This window comes from Lissotriton vulgaris, chromosome 2_1 (assembly GCF_964263255.1).
Source record: "Lissotriton vulgaris chromosome 2_1, aLisVul1.2, whole genome shotgun sequence".
NCBI lineage: Eukaryota > Metazoa > Chordata > Amphibia > Caudata > Salamandridae > Lissotriton > Lissotriton vulgaris.
The window spans coordinates 156,694,636-156,715,754 of record NC_141687.1 but is presented as its reverse complement, the minus strand read 5'-3'; the positions used below and the strand labels follow the sequence as shown (position 1 = coordinate 156,715,754).

Sequence of the window (21,119 nt, the reverse complement as noted above, 5' to 3'; positions counted from 1 at the left end):
AGCATCATGGACTTCAAAACGTAAAAAATAAATCTTAAAACGAATGTGAACTGGCAGTTGAACTTGTCATGCTGTTTTCACACATGTACCTAATAACACATTACGTAATCAGCACAATCATCTGCAGCACAGTCTTTGGCCAGACCTAAAAATAAAAAGGACAGGTGTGGCAATGTTCAGTACAAAGAGGATATGAAGACCTTGCACAGGTAAACAGACTGAACGAGGTCTGAACGTTCTGTACATAAATCTGAATGTTTTCCTCTTCGCTAATCTCATTCTAAACAGGGCGACATGAATAAAGGTCCTACATGAGGACTCCAACATCATACTGTACTTACCGAGCACCATCTGTAGTATATAAAATATGAGACAGAAGACTCCATTTGGCTGATTCAGTATACTGTCTTGTCCAAAGATGGAACCAATTAACCCAAATCCTCGGCCCCATCTGCAAGAGAACAGATATACACAGTCATTTAATTTGAAGACACATATGTACCTCATTTGTCACACATCTTTACTGGTGCCTGCTCTAACAGGGAAAGGGCATGGTGTAAGAGAAATTCATTATTTCACAGTTCTTTTGAAGATTTACTATAATGTTTGAGAGGGCAAGAAATGGAATCTATCCAACAAGGTGTCTAACTTATAAACTGCAGATCACACCGGTAAGAGGCATGTCATTTACTTGCTGAGCTATTTTACTGGTTTTCCCCAACAGACTCTACATTAGACCAGATTTTGTGCATTTCTAAGGAAGCATGGCTACACTGCCTTCCACAAATTGGTCTTTCAAACCCCACTCTTCAAGAACTCAAACATTTCTGCTCTCAAGGATTAAACATTTGAGAAATTTGGGACCAATAAAAAAGCCAGCTTCTTTTGCAATGGTATGGTCAAATGCCTCAAGCTATGGCAAGCCAACTCCTGCCACTAATATAGAAGACTGCCAATGCTCAAAGCCTATATTCTGGTCTCAAACTGTAAAGCCCCTCGCCTTCTACCACCCTCCCGTGCCCTCTGCAACCCCACCAGTGCAGAATCACGCTGGCAGCCTATGTAATGGGTAAGAACACATTTGTCTTATAGAAGATGCCAAAAACACCTGGCACTATGTAATAAAAGCCCTATGCTGATCAAGCATTTAGCCACAGATTGTGTTTTTTCTTCTGCTATTCAGTAATCTTTGCTTTTATTTCATATATGAAATTGCTCTCGTTTTCATTCCCATAGTGTTCTGAAATGTAAACATATTTTGGCAGTTGCCTGTGTTTTTCTATTAAATCTCTCTGTGCTTGGAATTATAATGCAAACACAATGGAAAGGTTGATACTTTTGTCGTTACGTAGCTGTAAATAATATTGTGCTCAAATCAAAACAAGAACTTTTAAAACTATGAGAAACAAGAGATAAGCTAAATAGGTTAAACTAAGCTGTGTCAGAAGCCCCAGACCAGTTCTGGTAGCCAAGTGAAGGAACTTAAAGTCTCAGGAAGTCACACTAAGAATGGCTAAAGCTCATCTTGTACTCTGGATAGTAAACTCAGACATGATATTTAAGACAGTATGCTGCTGAAGGGCTTACCTGCCTGTCCGTTATAATCTACCTGTAAACACAAATTTGAAAACATCGCTCAAGTGAAAGAGCTTTGTTGCACAAATGTTGTAGAAACAAAACTATATTCACCAAAAGACTACGGCAACTGAGACTCCCACCAGAGTCATACGAACTCCACTTTGGAGAATGGAGCAATGTATAAGGACATGATAAAAAAACGCCCACGACGCAAAAGTAACCAGAAGAGGGTACAAATTTAACTAACTTAACTAACACTGGAATATAATAAATAAAAACAATCTGAAATGTAGCCTCTATCTGCCATGGCAATCGGAGTCCAAGTCTAGCATTATTTGGATGCTGTGCGTTTTGGAATTCATCATGCCCTTCTGCATCTGCACTAACCGGACAAACTCAGCCACCTTGCACCTCTCACAACCAGCGTTAATTGGAGCTATATAACAGAAGCGGAGACATTGTGGATTAAGATACAGAAACAAAGATGGGAATATAAGACTACAGGGATGGAAGTAGAACCGGCAGTAAAGTCATTAATATTGTTTCATTGATAATTGAGAAAGTGGCAGGCGTTCCATGGGCAGATCCTGGGAGTCAATACAAAAAAGACTGGGTGCCGCACAAGCGTTGGCCGGTGGAAGAGTGAAGGTCCTGCAGTTGGTTGAGAATTCTATGTCAGGACCGGAGGCTTCAGATTATGCTATATCTTCCTTCGCTTTATTAGCATAAAGAAACCACAGCAGCTTAGGAAAAGATATAATAAGAACAAAAAATGCTTTAAACATAAAGCATTGACGTAATGTTCAACAAAAAATCAACAACTCCCAAGAGTCTCTTTGTTATAATCATAGTCCACAGTCCTTTGTCACTGTTCATCATCCCTATATAACCGGACTTCCCATCATCTTCCTCCTCTTTCTTCGCTGCTCCCGCAGCCAGATAAGTGCTTTTCTATTTGTCTTCTTTTATTGTGCTTGATGTCTTGCGGTCTTTGGGGACTCCTTGCATGGTTTATTTCCTTTCAGAGTCCCCTAGTTGCGGGAACGTTCTGCCGTTCCTACGTGACTTTTTTCCCACTTGTGTGCGGTGTGTACATAGACCGCAAGGGGGCGGCCTGTCGCCTCGCCGACCCTCCGGCGCGCCTCCGCGGTACGAGGAGCCGCGCCGTGGGGTCTGCTTGCGCAGGGGCCGACCCTCGCGTACCCCTCTGACACCTGGTGCTCCGGGTCTGTACTTTCACAAATTGACGCCCTTTGGGGTCTGTATGGCGGTTTTGACCGCGTGAATCGCCTTCGGGCGAGATCTGTGCACCTCTTTATTCGTGTGTGGCCTAGCGCGCTTGAGGGGTACGTAGACCCGGTCCCGGCGAGGAGGGTCTGCGCGCTTGGGGGTTGGTGCAGCCCACCTGCCACGTCAGCTGGCCCAAAACGTGATCGCAGCCGCTGGGCCTGCCCACATTCGAGAACTTTCTCGGTTGCCGCCCTCTTGGTTGCCCCGCATTTGCCCTTGGTTCCGACATGGAAGGGGAGTATGATGAGGAGGCCTGCCCCTATCTGCAGGATGATGAGTTTTATCAGGCGGTGGACAGCTCCATCTATCGTTGTGTGACGGAGGTGGTAGGGCCCATGGAGGACCGCCTTTCGGCCCGCATCGTGGAGGAGTGTGCCAAGCTGGCAGCGGCGCAGGTGCCGCCGCCCCCCGAGCTCCCGGGGACGTCCGGCGGGTTGCCGCCCGCTCCGAAGAGACCCCGGGGTGAGGGGCCTTCATCGGAGGCCCAAGGCGTGGATAAGGACGCCTTCGAGCGTCTTCGTGACGCCTTCCTGGCCAAGGCGACGGCGGTGCCTCCGACGCCCTTGGTGGACCCTGGCACCTCGGGCGGTCTGTCAACGGCGCCCGCCTCCCCGATCTACGACTCTCCGGACACGGATGACGACGGGGAGTCGACCCGGTCTTGGCTCCCGGCGCCTTCGGGGAAGGAGATGCCCCGAGATGAGTCAAGCATGCTGGACCCGGACGAGATCGTCCACCCCCGATCCGCGGCCTGGGCCCCGGGGGAGACGGTGGCGAAGTTTGTCGCGGGCCGGCTGCGCAAGCCCCTGGAGAAGGAGGCGAGGGGTTGCCTGCGCGGGGAATGCCCTCGGCCTACTTTGGAGGGGAAGGTGGCTATGACCCCGGAATTGGACCCCAAGATGGCCACCTTCCTGGCGAAATTCATGAAGGACCCCAGGAAGGGGATCGATCGGTCCTGGCGGGCCTGCCAGGACAAGCTGTTGGATGCGGTCGGGCCCGCCACGAAGATCCTCGATATGGCGGAGGAGGCTCGAGCGAATGGCACCGCCATTTCACCGGAGGTGCTCTCCAACTGGGCCCAGAGGGTGATCGTCTTCTTGGGCAACGCCAACTGTGCCCTGTCCACGGAGCGGCGGCGGTCGCTCCTTATTAAGCTGGACCCGAAGCTGGGGGACCTGGCCTCGTCGGAGGCAGGTGCCGTGGCCCAGGGTGGCCTCTTCGGTGAACCTTTCATCCGCGAGCTTGGAAAGTTCGTGAACACGTTCACGTCGCTGGACAAGGCCCAGTCCAGCATCAAGAGGGTGTTTCACCAGCGTTTTTCTGGAGGGGCCGGTCGCGGCAGGGGCCGCGCGATCGGCCGTGGTCAGCAGACCAACAACCGTGGACAAGGCTCCGGAAGAGGTCAGTACCAGACCTCGGCCAACTACACCAATTTCTACCCCACGAGGGGACAACGCTATGGTGGAAGAGGATACCAAAAGAAGTCCGGACAAGGAAATGCCCCCGGTAAGTGTACTTTGCTTGGATCAAGTTCCGATTGGGGGGCGGCTGGCAAGCTTTTACGGGGAGTGGGAGTTGCTCACTGCCGATGCTTGGGTTTTGCAAACTGTGAGAGGTTTCCATATAGAGTTTCACGACCAGCCAACTCAGGTGAGGCCCCCGCGCCCGATGGTTTTCTCAGATTCCGACGCGCGATTGATAGACGGGGAGGTCTCGGACTTGCTGCGCAAGGGAGCCATCCGTCTATCAACGCGCCACCCGCATGGGTTCCTCAGCAACGTCTTCTTGGTAGACAAGACGGATGGGGGCAAGAGGCCTGTGATCAATCTCAAGGAATTCAATGGGTGGTTGGTCTACCGTCACTTCAAGATGGAGGGGATCCACCTCCTTCGGGACGTGCTCCTCCCTCGGGATTGGATGGTGCGACTGGATCTCAAGGATGCCTACTTGGTCGTTCCCATCCACCCCCCTCATCGTCGTTTCCTACAATTCCTGTGGGACGGCCAGGTGTTCGAATTCACCGCCCTGCCGTTCGGCCTTTCTTCGGCCCCGTGGTGCTTCACGAAGGTCCTTCACCCGGTAGTGGAGTTTCTCAGAAGCCAGGGGGTCCGTATGATAGTATACTTAGACGACATCCTCCTCATGGGGCAGTGCCCGGAGGTGCTGGCAGGACAACTGCGTCAAGCGGTCGGCCTGCTTCAGAGACTGGGGTTCGTCGTCAACGGCTCCAAGTCTGTCTTGGTTCCCACTCAGCGGATCACCTTTTTAGGTTTCGTGGTGGACTCGGTGCAGGCGGTCTTGAGCCTACCGAGCCGGAAGGTCGCAAAGATACGGCACCTGCTTCGGCAGACGATCGCGAGGGATCGTACGTCACTGCGCCATGTCGCCAAGGTGGTGGGTCTTCTGTCGTCCTCCATCCAGGCGATTTTCCCAGGCCCGCTGCACTACAGGGCTCTTCAGCGCCTGAAAGCGCAGCATTTGCGCCGTGGGATGTGTTACGATCAGTGGGTTCCCCTCACGGACGAAGTGAAGGAGGAGATGTCATGGTGGCTGTCTCACATGGAGGCATGGAATGGGCGAGCGATCTTCGGGTCGGCTCCGGACTTAATCATAGAGTCCGACGCCAGCAGGTCGGGCTGGGGCGCCCGGTGCGGGGATTTTTCCACCGGCGGCGCCTGGTCGTCAGAAGAACAACAATTGCATATCAATTGTTTGGAGCTCCTTGCGGGCTCCTTCGCGGTTCGCTGTTGGACCAAAGATTCGGTCAAGGCTTGTGTCCTGCTCCGGATGGACAATGTTTCGGCGGTCCGATATGTGAACCACCTGGGAGGTCCTCGGTCCCGCGCCTTGGCGGATTTAGCGAAGGACTTCTGGGATTATTGCCTGTCTCGTCACATTGCGGTGACAGCGGAGTATCTGCCAGGCCAGTCCAATCAGGTAGCGGATTGGCACTCTCGACATCTCAGGGATGCCAGCCAGTGGAAACTGGATCCGGGAGTCTTCCGGTGGCTACACTCCCTTTGGGGCCCTTTCTCGGTGGACCTCTTCGCGTCCCGTCTCGACCACCAGCTGCCGCGGTTTTACAGCTGGAGGCCGGACCCTCTGGCGGAGGCCACGGACGCGTTCTTGCAGGATTGGAGTCGGGAACAGCCGTTTGCGTTTCCCCCGTTCTCCATGATCATGCGAACGGCGGCTCAAATACGCCGCTAGGGTGCGGACCTGGTGTTGGTTACACCGCTGTGAAGGTCTCAAGTATGGTTTCCGGTTCTTCTGGAACTTTCCTGGGATTTTCCAATCCTACTCCCCCTGTTTCCTCTGCTCCTGACGAGCCCGGATCGGGAACCTCACCCTCTCGTCATGCAGAACACTCTCCGCCTCGTGGCGTGGAGGCTCTCAGGAGACGCTGGACGCTCCCGGGCCTTTCGGGGTCAGCTGAGCACTTGCTCTCCAAAGCATGGGCCGATAGTACGACGAAGCGTTACAGATCCGCTTGGCTTAAGTGGATGCGTTGGTGTTTACGAAGGGATTTGGATCCCTTGGTCGCCGGCCTTGTTCCCGTGCTGAATTTCCTGGCTCATTTGGCTGACAAAGGTTTGGCGTATAGAACGATCAATGCTATCCGGTCGGCGATTTCTGCGGGCCATGATAACATCGATGGCCATCCGGTAGGGGAACACCCTTTTGTGTGCCGGCTTCTGCGAGCGGTTCGCCTCGCGCTGCCGCCAGAGCCCAGGTACTCCGTCCTTTGGGACGTCAATTTGGTCCTGAACCTGTTCCTATCGTGGCCAGCGAATTCTTATCTGTCTCTGAAGGAGCTTTCGGCGAAATTAGCCATGTTGTTATGTCTGGTCTCTTGTAGGCGCATCTCGGACGTGCGCGCGCTGGATGTTTCTGCACGCATTTTTTCCCCGGAGGGGGTTACTTTTACGGTGGGTCGACGCACTAAGACGTCGTCGCGTTCCATTTCTTATCCAGCCTTTACTGACACTCCTAAGTTGTGTGTCGTGCAATGCCTCAAAGCATATGAGGACCTGACCTTGGATCTACGCCCTCCGGGCGAGCGTCAGTTGTTGATTGCCCTGCGGAAGCCACACAAAGCGGTCTCCTACCCCACTATCGCTAGGTGGGTGCGTTGGGTCATGCAAGAAGCGGGCATCAATACTTCTCTCTTTGGAGCACACTCCGCCAGGGGGGCCATGGCCTCTAAGGCATTCTCGGTGGGTGCTCGTCTGGAGGACCTTATGCGAGCGGCGGACTGGTCCTCGGATTCCACCTTCAAGAGGTTTTATTTTAAGCCGGTGGTGGATTTAGCTCAGTTGGTGGTAAGTAAGCTTTAAACTAGCATAATCTGAAGCCTCCGGTCCTGACATAGAATCGAAATTTGCCTAGCTTACGTAACGGTAAGTTTCAATTCTATTAAGGACACGGAGGCGAGGATTATCCCACCCGGACTACGGTGGTGTCTCTACCCACCCGTATGGCAGTAAGTAAAGCGTTTTCCTTTACGTTGTCTGTACTGTGTTGTTCACTGAATGCTCCTCGCCTTGTTGTCGCCTTTTCCTGGGCCACCTCGCTGATGCTGTTCCTTTTTTGGCAGGCAACGACGGTACTAAACAGGACCAATGAGGCTTAAGCGTGATCTGCGCGAAGAAAGAGGAGGAAGATGATGGGAAGTCCGGTTATATAGGGATGATGAACAGTGACAAAGGACTGTGGACTATGATTATAACAAAGAGACTCTTGGGAGTTGTTGTTGATTTTTTGTTGAACATTACGTCAATGCTTTATGTTTAAAGCATTTTTTGTTCTTATTATATCTTTTCCTAAGCTGCTGTGGTTTCTTTATGCTAATAAAGCGAAGGAAGATATAGCATAATCCTCGCCTCCGTGTCCTTAACCCCTTTACTGCTAAGGCTATTTTCTTTCTTTTATGTAATTTCCATTGAAATCAATGGAAAGTCCATGACGAGTTACCCTTGTCATTAGCGGCGAAGAGGTTAATAGAATTGAAACTTACCATTACGTAAGCTAGGCAAATTTCGATTCCTTAACGTTACCTACCCGGATGACTTACAAACAGGCTTGGACATAGTTTGTGTATTGTAAGGCACAAATTATCCAATTAGGGGTTGCCTTTATACATTATATAGACACTATGTCCACAACAGGATATAGGATTAATGGTGACCACAAACTATCATCTATTTCACTGCATGCCAATTTATAATGTGTTGCTTATATCCTCATGCACCGTTATGTCCTGCTATGCAATGTACGACTACTTTTAATGTTAGGCTTTTATCTGTATGCATCCCTGTGTCATGCTATGCACCAATGTATGTAAAGAGCTCTGATAGCCCCGGGTCTAGCTAGCGCTATATAAAAAAGTATACAAAATTAATCCTATCTCACAGAGCAGGATACAGATTATTCTGTAAATTCATTGACAATGTCACAACTACCAGCCCCCTAATAAGCGATTAATGCCCGTGATGACAGTTTCAACCCAGCTCCGAATATTCAAACCTTTAACCCAAGCACCATGAAAACTCATCCTCCAATTCGACTGAAGATTTGGACGAAAGGATTCCTAGGAGTTACTCACTGAACCACCACCACCACCACCATCTCATTCAACCTAGAAGCCATTTACACGTGTTGCACATTACACTGGGTTGATAATAATAAACAGGACGACAGAGACTAGAAGCATACTGACTGTGTTAGGACGCAAGAGACTGGTCTAGAAACCACAGGCAGTTCTACTAACATTGAGCCACAAGTAGGGTTGGGATAAGTAGCTAAAACAATGTTTACTTTATCTACCTCAAGGTACAAATAAGACAGGCTTTTTATTTTTTTTAAATTCAAAAGATTTTTTATTAGGAGCTGCAAAGAGAATCATCAGTACAGGAATAGTCGGATCAGTACGAATAGTTACAGTCACATGAATAGGAATACAGAAAATTGTCACCAATGATGCAATTGAGTACATAAAACATAAAACAATGAGTCCATCACGTTACATAAAATACCCTTAAAATGTCCACATACATTCCGATAATAACTGGTGTCATGTAGAGCCTGACCTTGAAGGAGATAGGCACCACCCCACTATCGCAGAGGCTACATAAGCTGTACATTTTCGTAACCCAAACCTGTAGTACATGCGGGAGCTGGAGTCCTCACTCTGTGGTTAGGAATGTGCAAAAACATAGATTGGCTAACAATCAGAATGAAACATTGTGTGGTGACACGCTCTAGGCCTTGTAGACGAGATTCAAGGAGGTTTGTATGTATCAAAATGAGTGTCCAGGCTTTTTATTTAATTGAACTCTTAATGCAAGACTAAAACAAAGGCACAAGGACATTTGTTCTCATCTGTAGGAAGCAAGCAGGGGTCAGGAAGTCTGCCAGTGTCCTTCATTGATATTACAAAGGGGGTGCCAAGCATGTATCTTCTGCCGCTGATTAGAATTGTTAATGCATAAAGTTGGAACCTACAGATGACCCACAACTCCTGTCTTTGATGGACTCAAGTCCTATATAAACTTTACATAATTTCCGTCTGCTATAGTCACTTCAATGGTACCAAAGGAAATTAAGTGAATGCCTTTTCTAGTGGGGTAACCTTTATTGGCATGGTGTAAGGCAGTGGATCTTAACCTCTTAACTTCGGTGGACCTCCAGTGATTAATTCATTACTTGAATCTGGGGACCCCCACAACCGAGCCATTACTGTAAACCAAGCAATCTCTACAATTTGAAGCTCCGAACACTACATAAAAATATATAAACAAGTATACACCAAACAAATACAGAAATTATGAAATATTTTATTTAATTTATACATATAAAAGAAAAACGAAATTTAATGGAAAGGTTAGACTTTTAATTCAAAAAGTTGAAGCCATATTCTACCCACATTGTCTTTTTTGTTTGCTTCCAATGCATGCTTTCTTTTTGTTGGTGCTTCAATGGAGGCCTCCAATTTTTCATACTATATTCTGTTTCCTGTACTTGCGCTGCTCCCACAAATCAAGCTAAGGATAACAACTTGGTTCCAATGTCAAATTGCTTCACATTCACAGCCCACTTTAAATTTTTCAATTTTGCTCCTTTACTTATATAAATATGCTGATGTTATTTCATCTTCTAAACATGCATGGACTCTCCGACATTGAAGTGGACAAGGACCCTCAGTGGTCTGCGTACCACAGATTAAGAACCACTGTTGTAAGATGATCTCGCTTGCTTCTGAATTGGGTTCTATCCACTCCATGTGCAGTCAAAATAAAACCTAAGGGTTTTCAACATTAGTCTCATCTCCGAGCTCCAACATTTACAATGTTTCGAAGCGTGTTTAACTTTCCATTTCTCATGACTCCGCTAGATCAGGACAAGAGAATTCACCTCAGAATGCCAGACGTAACACTTGCAGTCTTCTACTGGACGGTACAGCCACACTGTTACCTCTGCTCGGCCACAAAGAGCAGCCTCTCTCTTGCTATCAATTCGAAAAGCAAATGACTCATACAACACAGTGTTGTGCCATGTATGGACTGCTCTCCTTTTTCATAGGCAAAGATTTTAATCAATATGTTTAGTCTAGAAATCTGAAATTCCACGCCTACAACACTGATATCGCCACAAAGAGTTGCGGTCAGGAAGTTATATTCTAGTATCTCAAACGACATTTACAACAGCAGAATTAGACTGTGGAAAAGGAGATAAGTGAAACTCCAAAATGCTTAGGTGTCATAGGACTGATGAGGATTTATTCCATATATTCAGGAATTGTTTAAGGCATGCTGCTTCCGGTGGCAGCTATACTGTGAACTCTGATGTACTAGGATGGAACCTGGAGAATGACCTTGAATGGGTTGGCTTGGGATTACTACAAGACAATTCACTGCCAAGATAAGCTGTGTACTTTGCCTGTTCTGTGATATGAGGTCTATGTAAGTTCAGCTTTAGGAGCCTCTCTGTCTTGCTAGGGGTGATAGCAAGAGCTCCATAAAATGCCACTATGCCATCAAACAGAAGAAAACCCACCACAGTTTACAGTGCAAACTGAAGTATTTCTGCAACTCACAACACAAAGAAAGGGCATACTTATAAGCACTCCTGCTGAGAGAGATAAAGCACATCACAAATATATATTTACAATCATCAATCCTCTCCATTTTAAATTATGGGGAAATGGCTGCTGAAGTAAAAGAATGGTAGTTTACTACTCTCAGACCAGTTAGGAAGTTTTAAAAATGAACTGAAAATATATACATCTGCGGAGTCTCAATACAAAATACGAGAGATCTTATGCACATGATCAGGCGAAAACCTACTCTAAAGTTGTGGCAGGGGATGCCCTCAGTTTTGACATCAGACACCTTTTGCAGCAGCGTCTGAGCGCCATCACTAAAGCACCAATGACTGGGCGGAATGGATTTCCTGGAAGGTAGAACAGAAAAAAAGGAAACTAGCCACAGTTCTTGAGCTTCACACCTTATCATGGCACTCAAATTGCCGAGGTGGTTTGGGGACGCTGGCAGCACATAATGTTTGGAATGTTGCTGAAAAACTGCCTCTTCCAACAGAGGACCATAAACACCAAGCAAAAGTACCAACTGTGTGCAGAGAACCCTTACGACATACACAAAACATGCGCTGAGGGTGTGTACGCAGGCATATGGGATAGACTATGTTGAATTAACTTGTGGATAGGACATATGTGAACACAGAACCCAAAGAAAAATAAATCTCCGACTGACTTTCGATTTTCTAAAAAGGTGCAAATACTCAGTTTTGGGATGCATGCTTTTATTTATATTGTACTGCTTTTGCTAGTAAATCCTACTTGTTCTTCACACCAAAACATGACGTCTCCTCTTATTACAGCCTAACTTCACAAGTGCCAGTAGCAGATGTTTCGAGCAAAAATAAACACAACAATAGTGACCAATATATTCTTTAAGTAACAAACATTTTTAATGTTATAGCTCAGCGAGCATGGGCTGAAGGCATTATTAAATACTCCTCTCTACTCCAATCACTTGGCTAGATACTGCTACAAAGAACAACTTATAGAGTGGAAGAAACATTTGGCATCTGTTCAGGGAAAGAATGGTTTTGAACTAACTTATTTTAATAAATCAATTTTGAAAAAATATTAGCTCTCTACAGAAGAGTATGTATCAAACATGTTAACTGTTGCCTCACAGCTAAATATGGAAGATAACTGAAATTGAGCCCAATCAACTACTTCTTATACTCCTCTTATCAGTAATTCAGGCAGGCAAATACAACTAACACAAACAAATAGAGGGTTAGCCAACCCAGATCTGGGCATTGAACAAGGAGAGAAGGAAAGGTGAAAGATTACCAGTCCTTCCTTCACACAACTTTAGTACTACACCGGACCAAGAGTCAGCCAAAAGTGGAAGTATTGTCTCACCCTCAATGTAAAGCCTGAAATAATAGCTGAGAGATTTTAAATTAATGGAGAGCCATCTCCCTCACCACCAGCTAATAAATATCTGGAAACTGCACTTAATGGCAGTCTAAATAAAGAATAGTGACTTCATGTTGCCAATCTGCTAGCTCAGGTATGCGGCTGAAGCTCTTTTACGCTACCACAATCAAACTATTGGATATCAAGGGAAACTAAGAGCAATGGACACAGTAGCATCAAGTATACACTTAGTGATCTCAAGATGCTTCCTCTACAGGTAAGGAGGTAAAATTGTAATTCCTCAACTAGGAAAAGTAAACCCAGACATCAAAAAGAGGGACTAGATGAACAATCACAACCCTTATTGATTACCAGAGAGTATAAAAAATAAGACACTTCTGGATATATGCAAATCTTCCTCAACAACCAGCTGTATCTATCAACCAGGGAGCAGATGAATATAGGAAAATAATAATTCCTTTGTAGAATATATCCAAGAGTGGACAGGCCTTGAAGCAGCAAAATAATCAGGAAAATAAACCATATATATATATATACACATATACACATATACACACACACACACACACACACATATACACATACACATATATATATATATATATATATATATATATACACATATACACATACATATACCTACATAAATATATACACACACACACACACACACACACAAACAAACACCCTACATATCAATTCTTACATTTAGTTCTCAAATTAGAGCTAAATGAACTGGAGGCAAATCAAACACTGCATATTGGATTCAGTAAAATCCATTCCTGCTGAAGGAAAAATCAAGCAACGCTTTTGAAAGCAGTAGAATTTAGAGCATTATTGGATTACTGAAGAAACTGAGATCTGGCAATCTTGTGTAATGTCCTACTCTGACTGCTTTGCTGCACAAAAGACAAACACACTCTGGCTTGCTCCTGTAGTGAGGCCACCTTGAACCAACTTTGGTTCTCTTTTTTAGTTTTAAATTTTACACATTTTAACAGACTTCGTTTTAGCTACATACATTTTTTATAACATATTATTCTAAGAAACGCTGTACATGCTGCTTGATTTTAGAAAGCCTTTAATGCAATATAATCAGTACACTTCGTTCAAGGCAAAGGAACAGTTCAAGAGATCTGAAACCGCTTCTAAAATCTAGACACATCATTACATCCGAAATGTACCTCTAAAATAGTTGTAGGATTGTATAAAACAGTGCTCTGTCTCTTTACGGTACGAGGAGGCACTCTAGCCACAACGGTCCTGGAGCCAATGCCGTATTCGACCTGCAGTTTGCTAATGCTGATAATCCATCCTGATCCTGCAGAGAAGGTATGTCAATCCAACTCCAGACCATGTCATCCAGGTAAGGGGTTTCAGGTTAACCCAAGATCAGGCCGAGGGTACACAAACTATGCTCTAAGAGTAGGGGTAGTGCTAGGTTGGTATATATAGATATACAAAATTAGACTGACATGATTGGACTGTTCATTCTTTTCACTATGTTCAAAAAACTGATTACATTGCTTTTTAATAATCACAGCACATTCTCTCTATCCAAGAGTACAACTATTTCATTCTCCATCGTATCTTTAGGTTTACCTGGGGCATGCAGGAGTAAACACCAAAAGGGGTGAGATCTGTTTCCACGATTCCATTGCGAATCTGCGTCATGTTAGAGGTTGCCAATATCACCTGCTACTCCAGAATGGTAAGGTGTTTGGGTGAGGCACTGTGATCTAACTAGGAATTAAGACAACAATTTGATGGTGTAGATGGATTCAGATGCCGCACTATGAGTCCTGGTGTCCTAATACGCAGTCCTACATTTTCTAGTGGGAACCGTATAATAATCCTACATTCTTTAAAAAATAAATTTTTAAAAGCAGTTAAGTAGTTAAATTTTTTCTAATCAACATTTTGCTGTACAGAGCCTGTTTACATTATTTATTTGCAACTTGACGTTTAGTGTTACCTTTTTTTGGACCTACATCCACTTTCAAACTAATTGTCTTGATTCTGTTTTTTTGACATGGAGGAAAGTTACCACAGCAAATAATGCTAGGTACATTAATGCTCTGGATATAAAGCATGTGAACCATATAAAGACACACCAGGGGCCATAGTACAGAACGTGCCACAATGGTGTAACCCGAGTGCTGTTGCTTTAGCTCCCTTGAGGCAGTTTGGTATTATAGAAAGTCAAGTCAAGTCAAGTCATAAAATTTGTATAGCGCACTACATACCCAGAGGGTTTCAAGGCGCTTAGGAAGGGGAGGAGGATTATTTGTCAAATATCCACGTTTTAAGCTGTTTTCTGAACGCTAGGTGGTTCTGGGTGAGGCGAAGGTAAGCGGGGAGTGAGTTCCATGTTTTAGCAGCCAGGTATGAAAAGGATCTGCCTCCCATGGTGGTCTTGTTAATGCGAGGTACAGTGGCGAGGGCTTGGTTGGAAGAGCGTAGTTGGCGGGAGGGGGTGTAGAAGGACAGTCGAGAGTTGAGGCAATCTGGTCCGATGTCGTAAAGTGATTTGTGTGCGTGGGTGAGCAGTCGGAAAGTGATCCTCTTATTGACGGGTAGCCAGTGGAGGTCTTTAAGGTGACCAGAGATGTGTTCGTTGCGTGGGATGTCTAAAATGAGCCTGGCTGAGGCGTTTTGGATTCGTTGGAGTTTCTTCTGGAGTTTAGCGGTGGTACCTGCGTAGAGGGTGTTTCCGTAGTCCAGTCGGCTCGTGACCAGAGCGTGGGTGACTGTTTTCCTTGTTTCGGAGGGGATCCAGCGAAATGTTTTTCTGAGCATGCGAAGAATGTTGAAGCAGGAAGAGGATACGGCGTTGACTTGTTTGTTCATTGAGAGTGAAGAATCCAGGATGACGCCAAGGTTCCGTGCGTGGTTTGTCGGGATGGGTGCTTTTCCGAGGGCTTCCGGCCACCAGGAGTCGTCCCAAGCAGAGGGGGATGTGCCTAGGATGAGGACTTCTGTTTTGTCTGAGTTCAGTTTCAGACGGCTTTGTTTCATCCATTCGGCGACTTCTTTCATTCCTTCGTGCAGGTTAGTTTTGGCGGTGCTGGGGTCATTGGTGAGAGAAAGGATCAGTTGAGTGTCGTCCGCGTAAGAGATGATGTTGAGGTTGTGTTGGCGTGCGATGGCCGCGAGGGGGCTCATGTATATGTTGAAGAGGGTGGGACTGAGTGAGGATCCTTGAGGTACGCCGCAGATGACTTCAGAGGCCTCGGACTTGAATGGAGGAAGGCGGACTCTCTGGGTTCTTCCGGTGAGGAACGAGGTGATCCATTCAAGTGCTTTTCCTTGGATTCCGATGTTATTGAGGCGTTGTAGGAGGGTGCTGTGGCAGACTGTGTCGAAGGCTGCAGAGAGGTCGAGGAGGATGAGGGCGACTGTGTCTCCATTGTCCAGTAGAGTTCGAATGTCATCTGTTGCTGCGATGAGGGCGGTCTCAGTGCTGTGTTTTGCTCGGAAGCCAGATTGTGAGGGGTCGAGGGATTTGTTGGCTTCGAGGAAGGCGGCGAGCTGGTTGTTGACGGCTTTCTCGATGACTTTGGCCGGGAATGGAAGAAGCGAGATTGGGCGGTAGTTTTTGAGTTCGGTGGGGTCCGCTGTTGGTTTTTTCAGAAGGGCGGTGAGTTCAGCGTGTTTCCAGTCTTCTGGGAAGGTAGCGGAGTTGAAGGAGCAGTTGATGACGTCTCGGAGGTGTGGTGCTATGACGGAGTCTGCTTTGTTGAAGATGTGGTGAGGGCATGGGTCTGTGGGGGATCCTGAGTGGATGGAGTTCATCAGGCGGATGGTGTCCTCAGTGGAGATTGGGTTCCAGTCGTTAAGGGTGTTCATGGGGGGGAAGATGGACAGCAGATGGTAGGGTGGGTTGGTTTCCGGGTTGGTTGTCAAAGCTGTTGTGGATGTCTGCAATCTTGTTGTGGAAAAAAGAGGCTAGGGAGTCGCATAGGGTTTGAGAGGGGGTGATGTCGTTGGAGTTGGCCGAGGGATTGGAAAATTCCTTGACGATGTTGAAAAGTTCCTTGCTGTTGTGAGCGTTGTTGTCGAGTCGATCCTTGAATGCTGCTTTCTTGGCTTTTCGGATCAGTTGGTGGTGAGTGCGGGTGGCGCTTTTGAAGGCGTCCTTGGTGCTGGTGGTTGGGTCTTTTTTCCAGGCCTTTTCAAGGGAGCGGCAGAGTTTCTTGGACTTCTTGAGATCATCGTTGAACCATGAGGCCTTCTTGCTGCCAGGTTTGCTTTGGCGTTTTTTCAGTGGTGCCAAGGTGTCGGCGGTGTTGGATAACCATAGGGTGAGGTTAGCGGCGGCTTCGTTAGCGTTGGAAGAGGGGGCTGGGGTGTGTTGAAGGAGCGATGCGGAGATTTGGTCTGTGGTGATTTTGTTCCAGTTCCTTTTCAGGGTAGGTTGGAGGTGGATGCTGGGTTTTGGTTTGTTGTAGGTGAAGTGAACGCAGCTGTGGTCAGTCCAGAGGAGGTCCGTAGTGTGGCTGAAGGAGACATGGTTGCTGGAGGTGAAGATGGGGTCGAGTGTGTGGCCTGCGATGTGGGTGGGGGAAGTGACTATTTGTTTAAGTCCGAGGTTGGTGAGGTTGTCCACGCGGGTGGCGGTGTTGCGGTCGTTGATCTTATCGAGGTGAAAGTTGAGGTCTCCCAGAAGGATGTAGTCTTTGGAGGTGAGCGCGTGTGGGGTGATGAAGTCCGTGATGTCTTCACTGAATTTTGCGCGGGGACCTGGTGGTCTGTAGAGGAGGGTGCCTCTGAGTGTGGTCTTGGGGTCGATGTGGATCTGGAAGTGAAGGTGTTCGGAGTTGGCGAGGTTGGCGTCAGAGCTGGTTGAGATGCGGATAGATTTCTTATGGACGATAGCAATTCCTCCTCCTGTGTGGCTGGTGCGGTCCTTGCGTGTGATCTTATATTCTTCAGGGATGGCAATGGTGATGTCTGGTGCGGAGGAAGCATTCATCCAAGTTTCCGTTAGGAAGGCGATGTCCGGAGAAATGGTGTCTAGTAGGTTCCATAGGTCAATGGCGTGCCTGTGGACTGATCGGGTGTTGAGAAGGATGCATTGTAGGTGGTTGGGGTCGGGAATCTGTGGTGTGGTCGTAGCGGAGATGTTGTCGGTGCCGATGAATTTGCAGGAGTAGCAGGAGAAAGGTCCATGGGTGTGTCCAGGAGCGGCTTGGACGCAGTAGGGAGCACGACCGGGGTTAAGGGCTAGGAGGGTTGCGGCATCGTAGGTAGTGCGGGGGGGCAGGGGAGGACGCGGGCCAGGGGGTCTGGCGCTGGGCGCGGTCCAGGCGCGGACGGGCGTAGACGGGCTTACCTTCGGCGCGAATTGGGCGCGAATTGGGCGCGATCGCTGTGCGTAAACGCTGCGCGCAAAAGCCACTGTCATAAGTGGATAGTGAAGGGGGGAGGGGCGAGGTCGGCACAGCTGGGAGGCGGGGCGGGCTGCGCACGACAACAACAACAAAATGGAGGAGGGGGGAGCACAACAGAGCGCTTGGGGAGAACGCGCTAATGCTGTAACAATCTAATCACTATCAGGTTAAAGCGCCTACTGAACAAAGCGGCAGCCAGGCACAGCTGAGGCTGTAATCACGAAGCAAAATCGGCCAGAACGCTAATGCGACATACAATGTAAGCACAATCACGTAGAGCGCATACACAGCAAAGCGGCAGCCAGGCACAGCTGAAGGCTGAAATTACAAAGCACAATTCTGCAAGAGCGCTGCTAACAATACCACAGAGGCGCTAGGGGCGCTGGGAGCGACCACTCCGGCCAAGGCGTAGAGTGAGTCACAGCGCTTCCAGGTCGGGAAGCGCCGTTTGTAGATTGTGGGAGGTCGGCTCAGCTGGGAGGCGGGGCGGGCTGCGCACGACAACAACAACAAAATGGAGGAGGGGGGAGCACAACAGAGCGCTTGGGGAGAACGCGCTAATGCTGTAACAATCTAATCACTATCAGGTTAAAGCGCCTACTGAACAAAGCGGCAGCCAGGCACAGCTGAGGCTGTAATCACGAAGCAAAATCGGCCAGAACGCTAATGCGACATACAATGTAAGCACAATCACGTAGAGCGCATACACAGCAAAGCGGCAGCCAGGCACAGCTGAAGGCTGAAATTACAAAGCACAATTCTGCAAGAGCGCTGCTAACAATACCACAGAGGCGCTAGGGGCGCTGGGAGCGACCACTCCGGCCAAGGCGTAGGGCAGCATATGCTAGCACTGCTAGGAGTCTAACACAGATCTCAAGAAAGCATTCTCTTGTTTGCCTGGGGCCATGGCCTCTCACAAATGATGGAATATTCTGCCTCTGCGCCTGGCTGGTTTTATTATAGAAGCTGGCAAAGAGGCATTAAGGAGCACATTGACTAAATGCTACAGAGGCAGTGTCTAGTCAGTACAACCCTTGAGGGTACCTAATGGAAGTGGGTTCTAAGGTTCCGGCCAGACATCCCCAGCAGGCGGGTGCAGTCACTCACTGCACCCGCCTTCAAGACGATGTGTGTGTCCCCCTTTAAAATGCAGGCATGGTGGCTGTCTGCTGAGTGAAAGTGAGACAACCCCCTTCAAACAGTAATGTGCTGTTCCTCAGTGCAAATGCAGGGCTGCACGTTTGCTGCAATAGGACAAATTGTATTGCTCTGCGCCTGGTGTACACACATAAAAAGTGTATCCAAGAAAAGAGTTGGCCAGTGTTAGGGCTAGGAAATGCAGCCCCGGGCCATACGGTCTGGACCCAATCCCAGTGGGATTCTTTTCGACTTTGCAGTGTCCACAGCCTGTTTGACAGGTCTGCTGGGTTTACACATAGAACTTGAAGTGCACTTCAAAGGAAGGAAAAAATGTCAAACACTGGTTGCTTCCACCGTCTGGTTGCCGTGAGCTCCGCTTTGATTTTACTAGATGTCTGTCTTAGAGTTTGTTGGGTGTACATGGACTGCCTACACATTGGATTTTAGTGTTAGATGTAGGAGGACAGCAAAATTACCATAGTATTACCATAGTACACTCCCCCCACACACGCAGCACTCAAAGCCCAAGTTTAGCGAGGCAGAAGATTTCAACCATCTTAAAATAAAATGGCCAAGGTGGGAAGGGTTAGGTCTTTATACTTTGTTTGTACTTTGTTTTTTTTCGTGATCAGTAAGAGACAACAATAAAACATACATTTTAGCTGCATTTGGCATAATACCATCAAGCACATCACAATTTATGGGATAAAAAAAAAATCTATATATCATGAAATTTAGCACATACGGCATCAGCACCAACATTACCATGGTTAGGCACTTAAATAGTTCAGTCCTGATAAAAACTAGCCTGGGCCATCTTGGGCATTAAATTAATCTTCCCCAGCAGTCGTGCGGTTTTCTCCTCTCTGAAGGAGGTACAATCATAATTGGTCCTATAGGTCAAATGGCCTGGCCTTGCCTTATGATGCTGCAAGGCCACAATACCCGCTACCATGGTTGCACTAAATATCGTGTCCATCAGCCAATATGCTACTTTGGAGAAGGGTAATAATGTCCTCTTCGTTAGGAAAAACAACACCGACACGCATCTTCTGGCAGTGAGAGGGGCAAGTTTAGTGTCCCCAGCAGCATTTTCCAAAGCGTGCACAGCATTGGTGTATCAGTTATTTTCCCAGTAATATGTGCAATCGCTTCCCAGTACACCGCGATCACTGGGCTCTCCCATACCAAGTGAAAGAACCCTGCCAGCTAAGTCTCACAATGCTCACACTTTAAGGGCTAGGAGGCTTTATCTTATGGAAGAAACTTGGGGAACATTATAACATTATAGCCTATGCAGAAACTTAAAATGTAATCAAACATCAATTTTAGGCACTTTCTGTGACCAATTCGGGCATACCTACAGATTTGGTCTAGATCCGGTTTCAGTACCCGATAATAATAATAATAATCCACATTTGTAAAGCGCGAACCATCACCCGTTAGGGTCTCTAGGCGCTGGGGGCAGTTGGAAAGATTAAGCAAGCTATTGCCCAGAGTAACATGGTGCTGGGCTAATCTGTTGCCGGCCCCGGGGATCGAACCGTGATCCCCAGATTCCGTAGTCAGTCACCCTGGCCGCAGCGCCACACCTCTCCCGATGCACGAGGTCTGATTCATTCAGGTAATTCATTGAGAAAATACAATGGACGCTCCTACATATGATTTTTCTCCTGAAGATGACCCTTAAAGTACCCTTGGGTCGAAACGCCATTGACACCCGTAACGTGGCCTAAATGAGAGGACACAATTGTTGTATTGTGTATTTTTGTAACTGTTGTGTTTTTTCTCTGCCATTGCTTGATCAGTTTACACTCGTCATTGTCCACAATTTTAACATTGTTTGTGTAACTGTTTGTGTGTCATTATTATTGTGTCTATGTTTCTTTGTTTAAATTACATGAAATATTAGTTGTTGATATAACTATTGGTACATGGTTAATGTGAAATTTAGTTAGCACAGAGTTTTCTTTTTATATTCTCTATATATTTAATTTTATTTGTTATTCTGGCTCATGACCACTGTGTGGAATAGAGAGTAGAGTAAGAGCTCATCTTGAAGCTTCCAGTTGAATATGCTCAGAAAGGTATGCCCAGAACCAGAATTAAAATCAAGTGTTATGTAGTAACACAAGGAAAACGCTATGCTGGCTTACACTGTAACTTCATATTTAAGAGTCCTTCAGAATAAAGATATTTAAACAACTCCTAGATATTTAGAATGTGAAAAATCAACTGTCTCAACA

General features: G+C 47.1%; 1 protein-coding gene across 1 annotated transcript in view; it reads right to left on the bottom strand.

Annotated features, from left to right (window-relative positions):
- The window catches only part of VKORC1L1 (vitamin K epoxide reductase complex subunit 1L1), a 174,588-nt gene that overhangs the window by 86,145 nt on the left and 67,324 nt on the right, over positions 1–21,119 (bottom strand). The window contains exon 2 of the mRNA XM_086954619.1: positions 342–451. Within this exon, the coding sequence (XP_086810745.1) occupies positions 342–451 (110 nt within the window). The remainder of the gene's footprint in view (positions 1–341; positions 452–21,119) is intronic.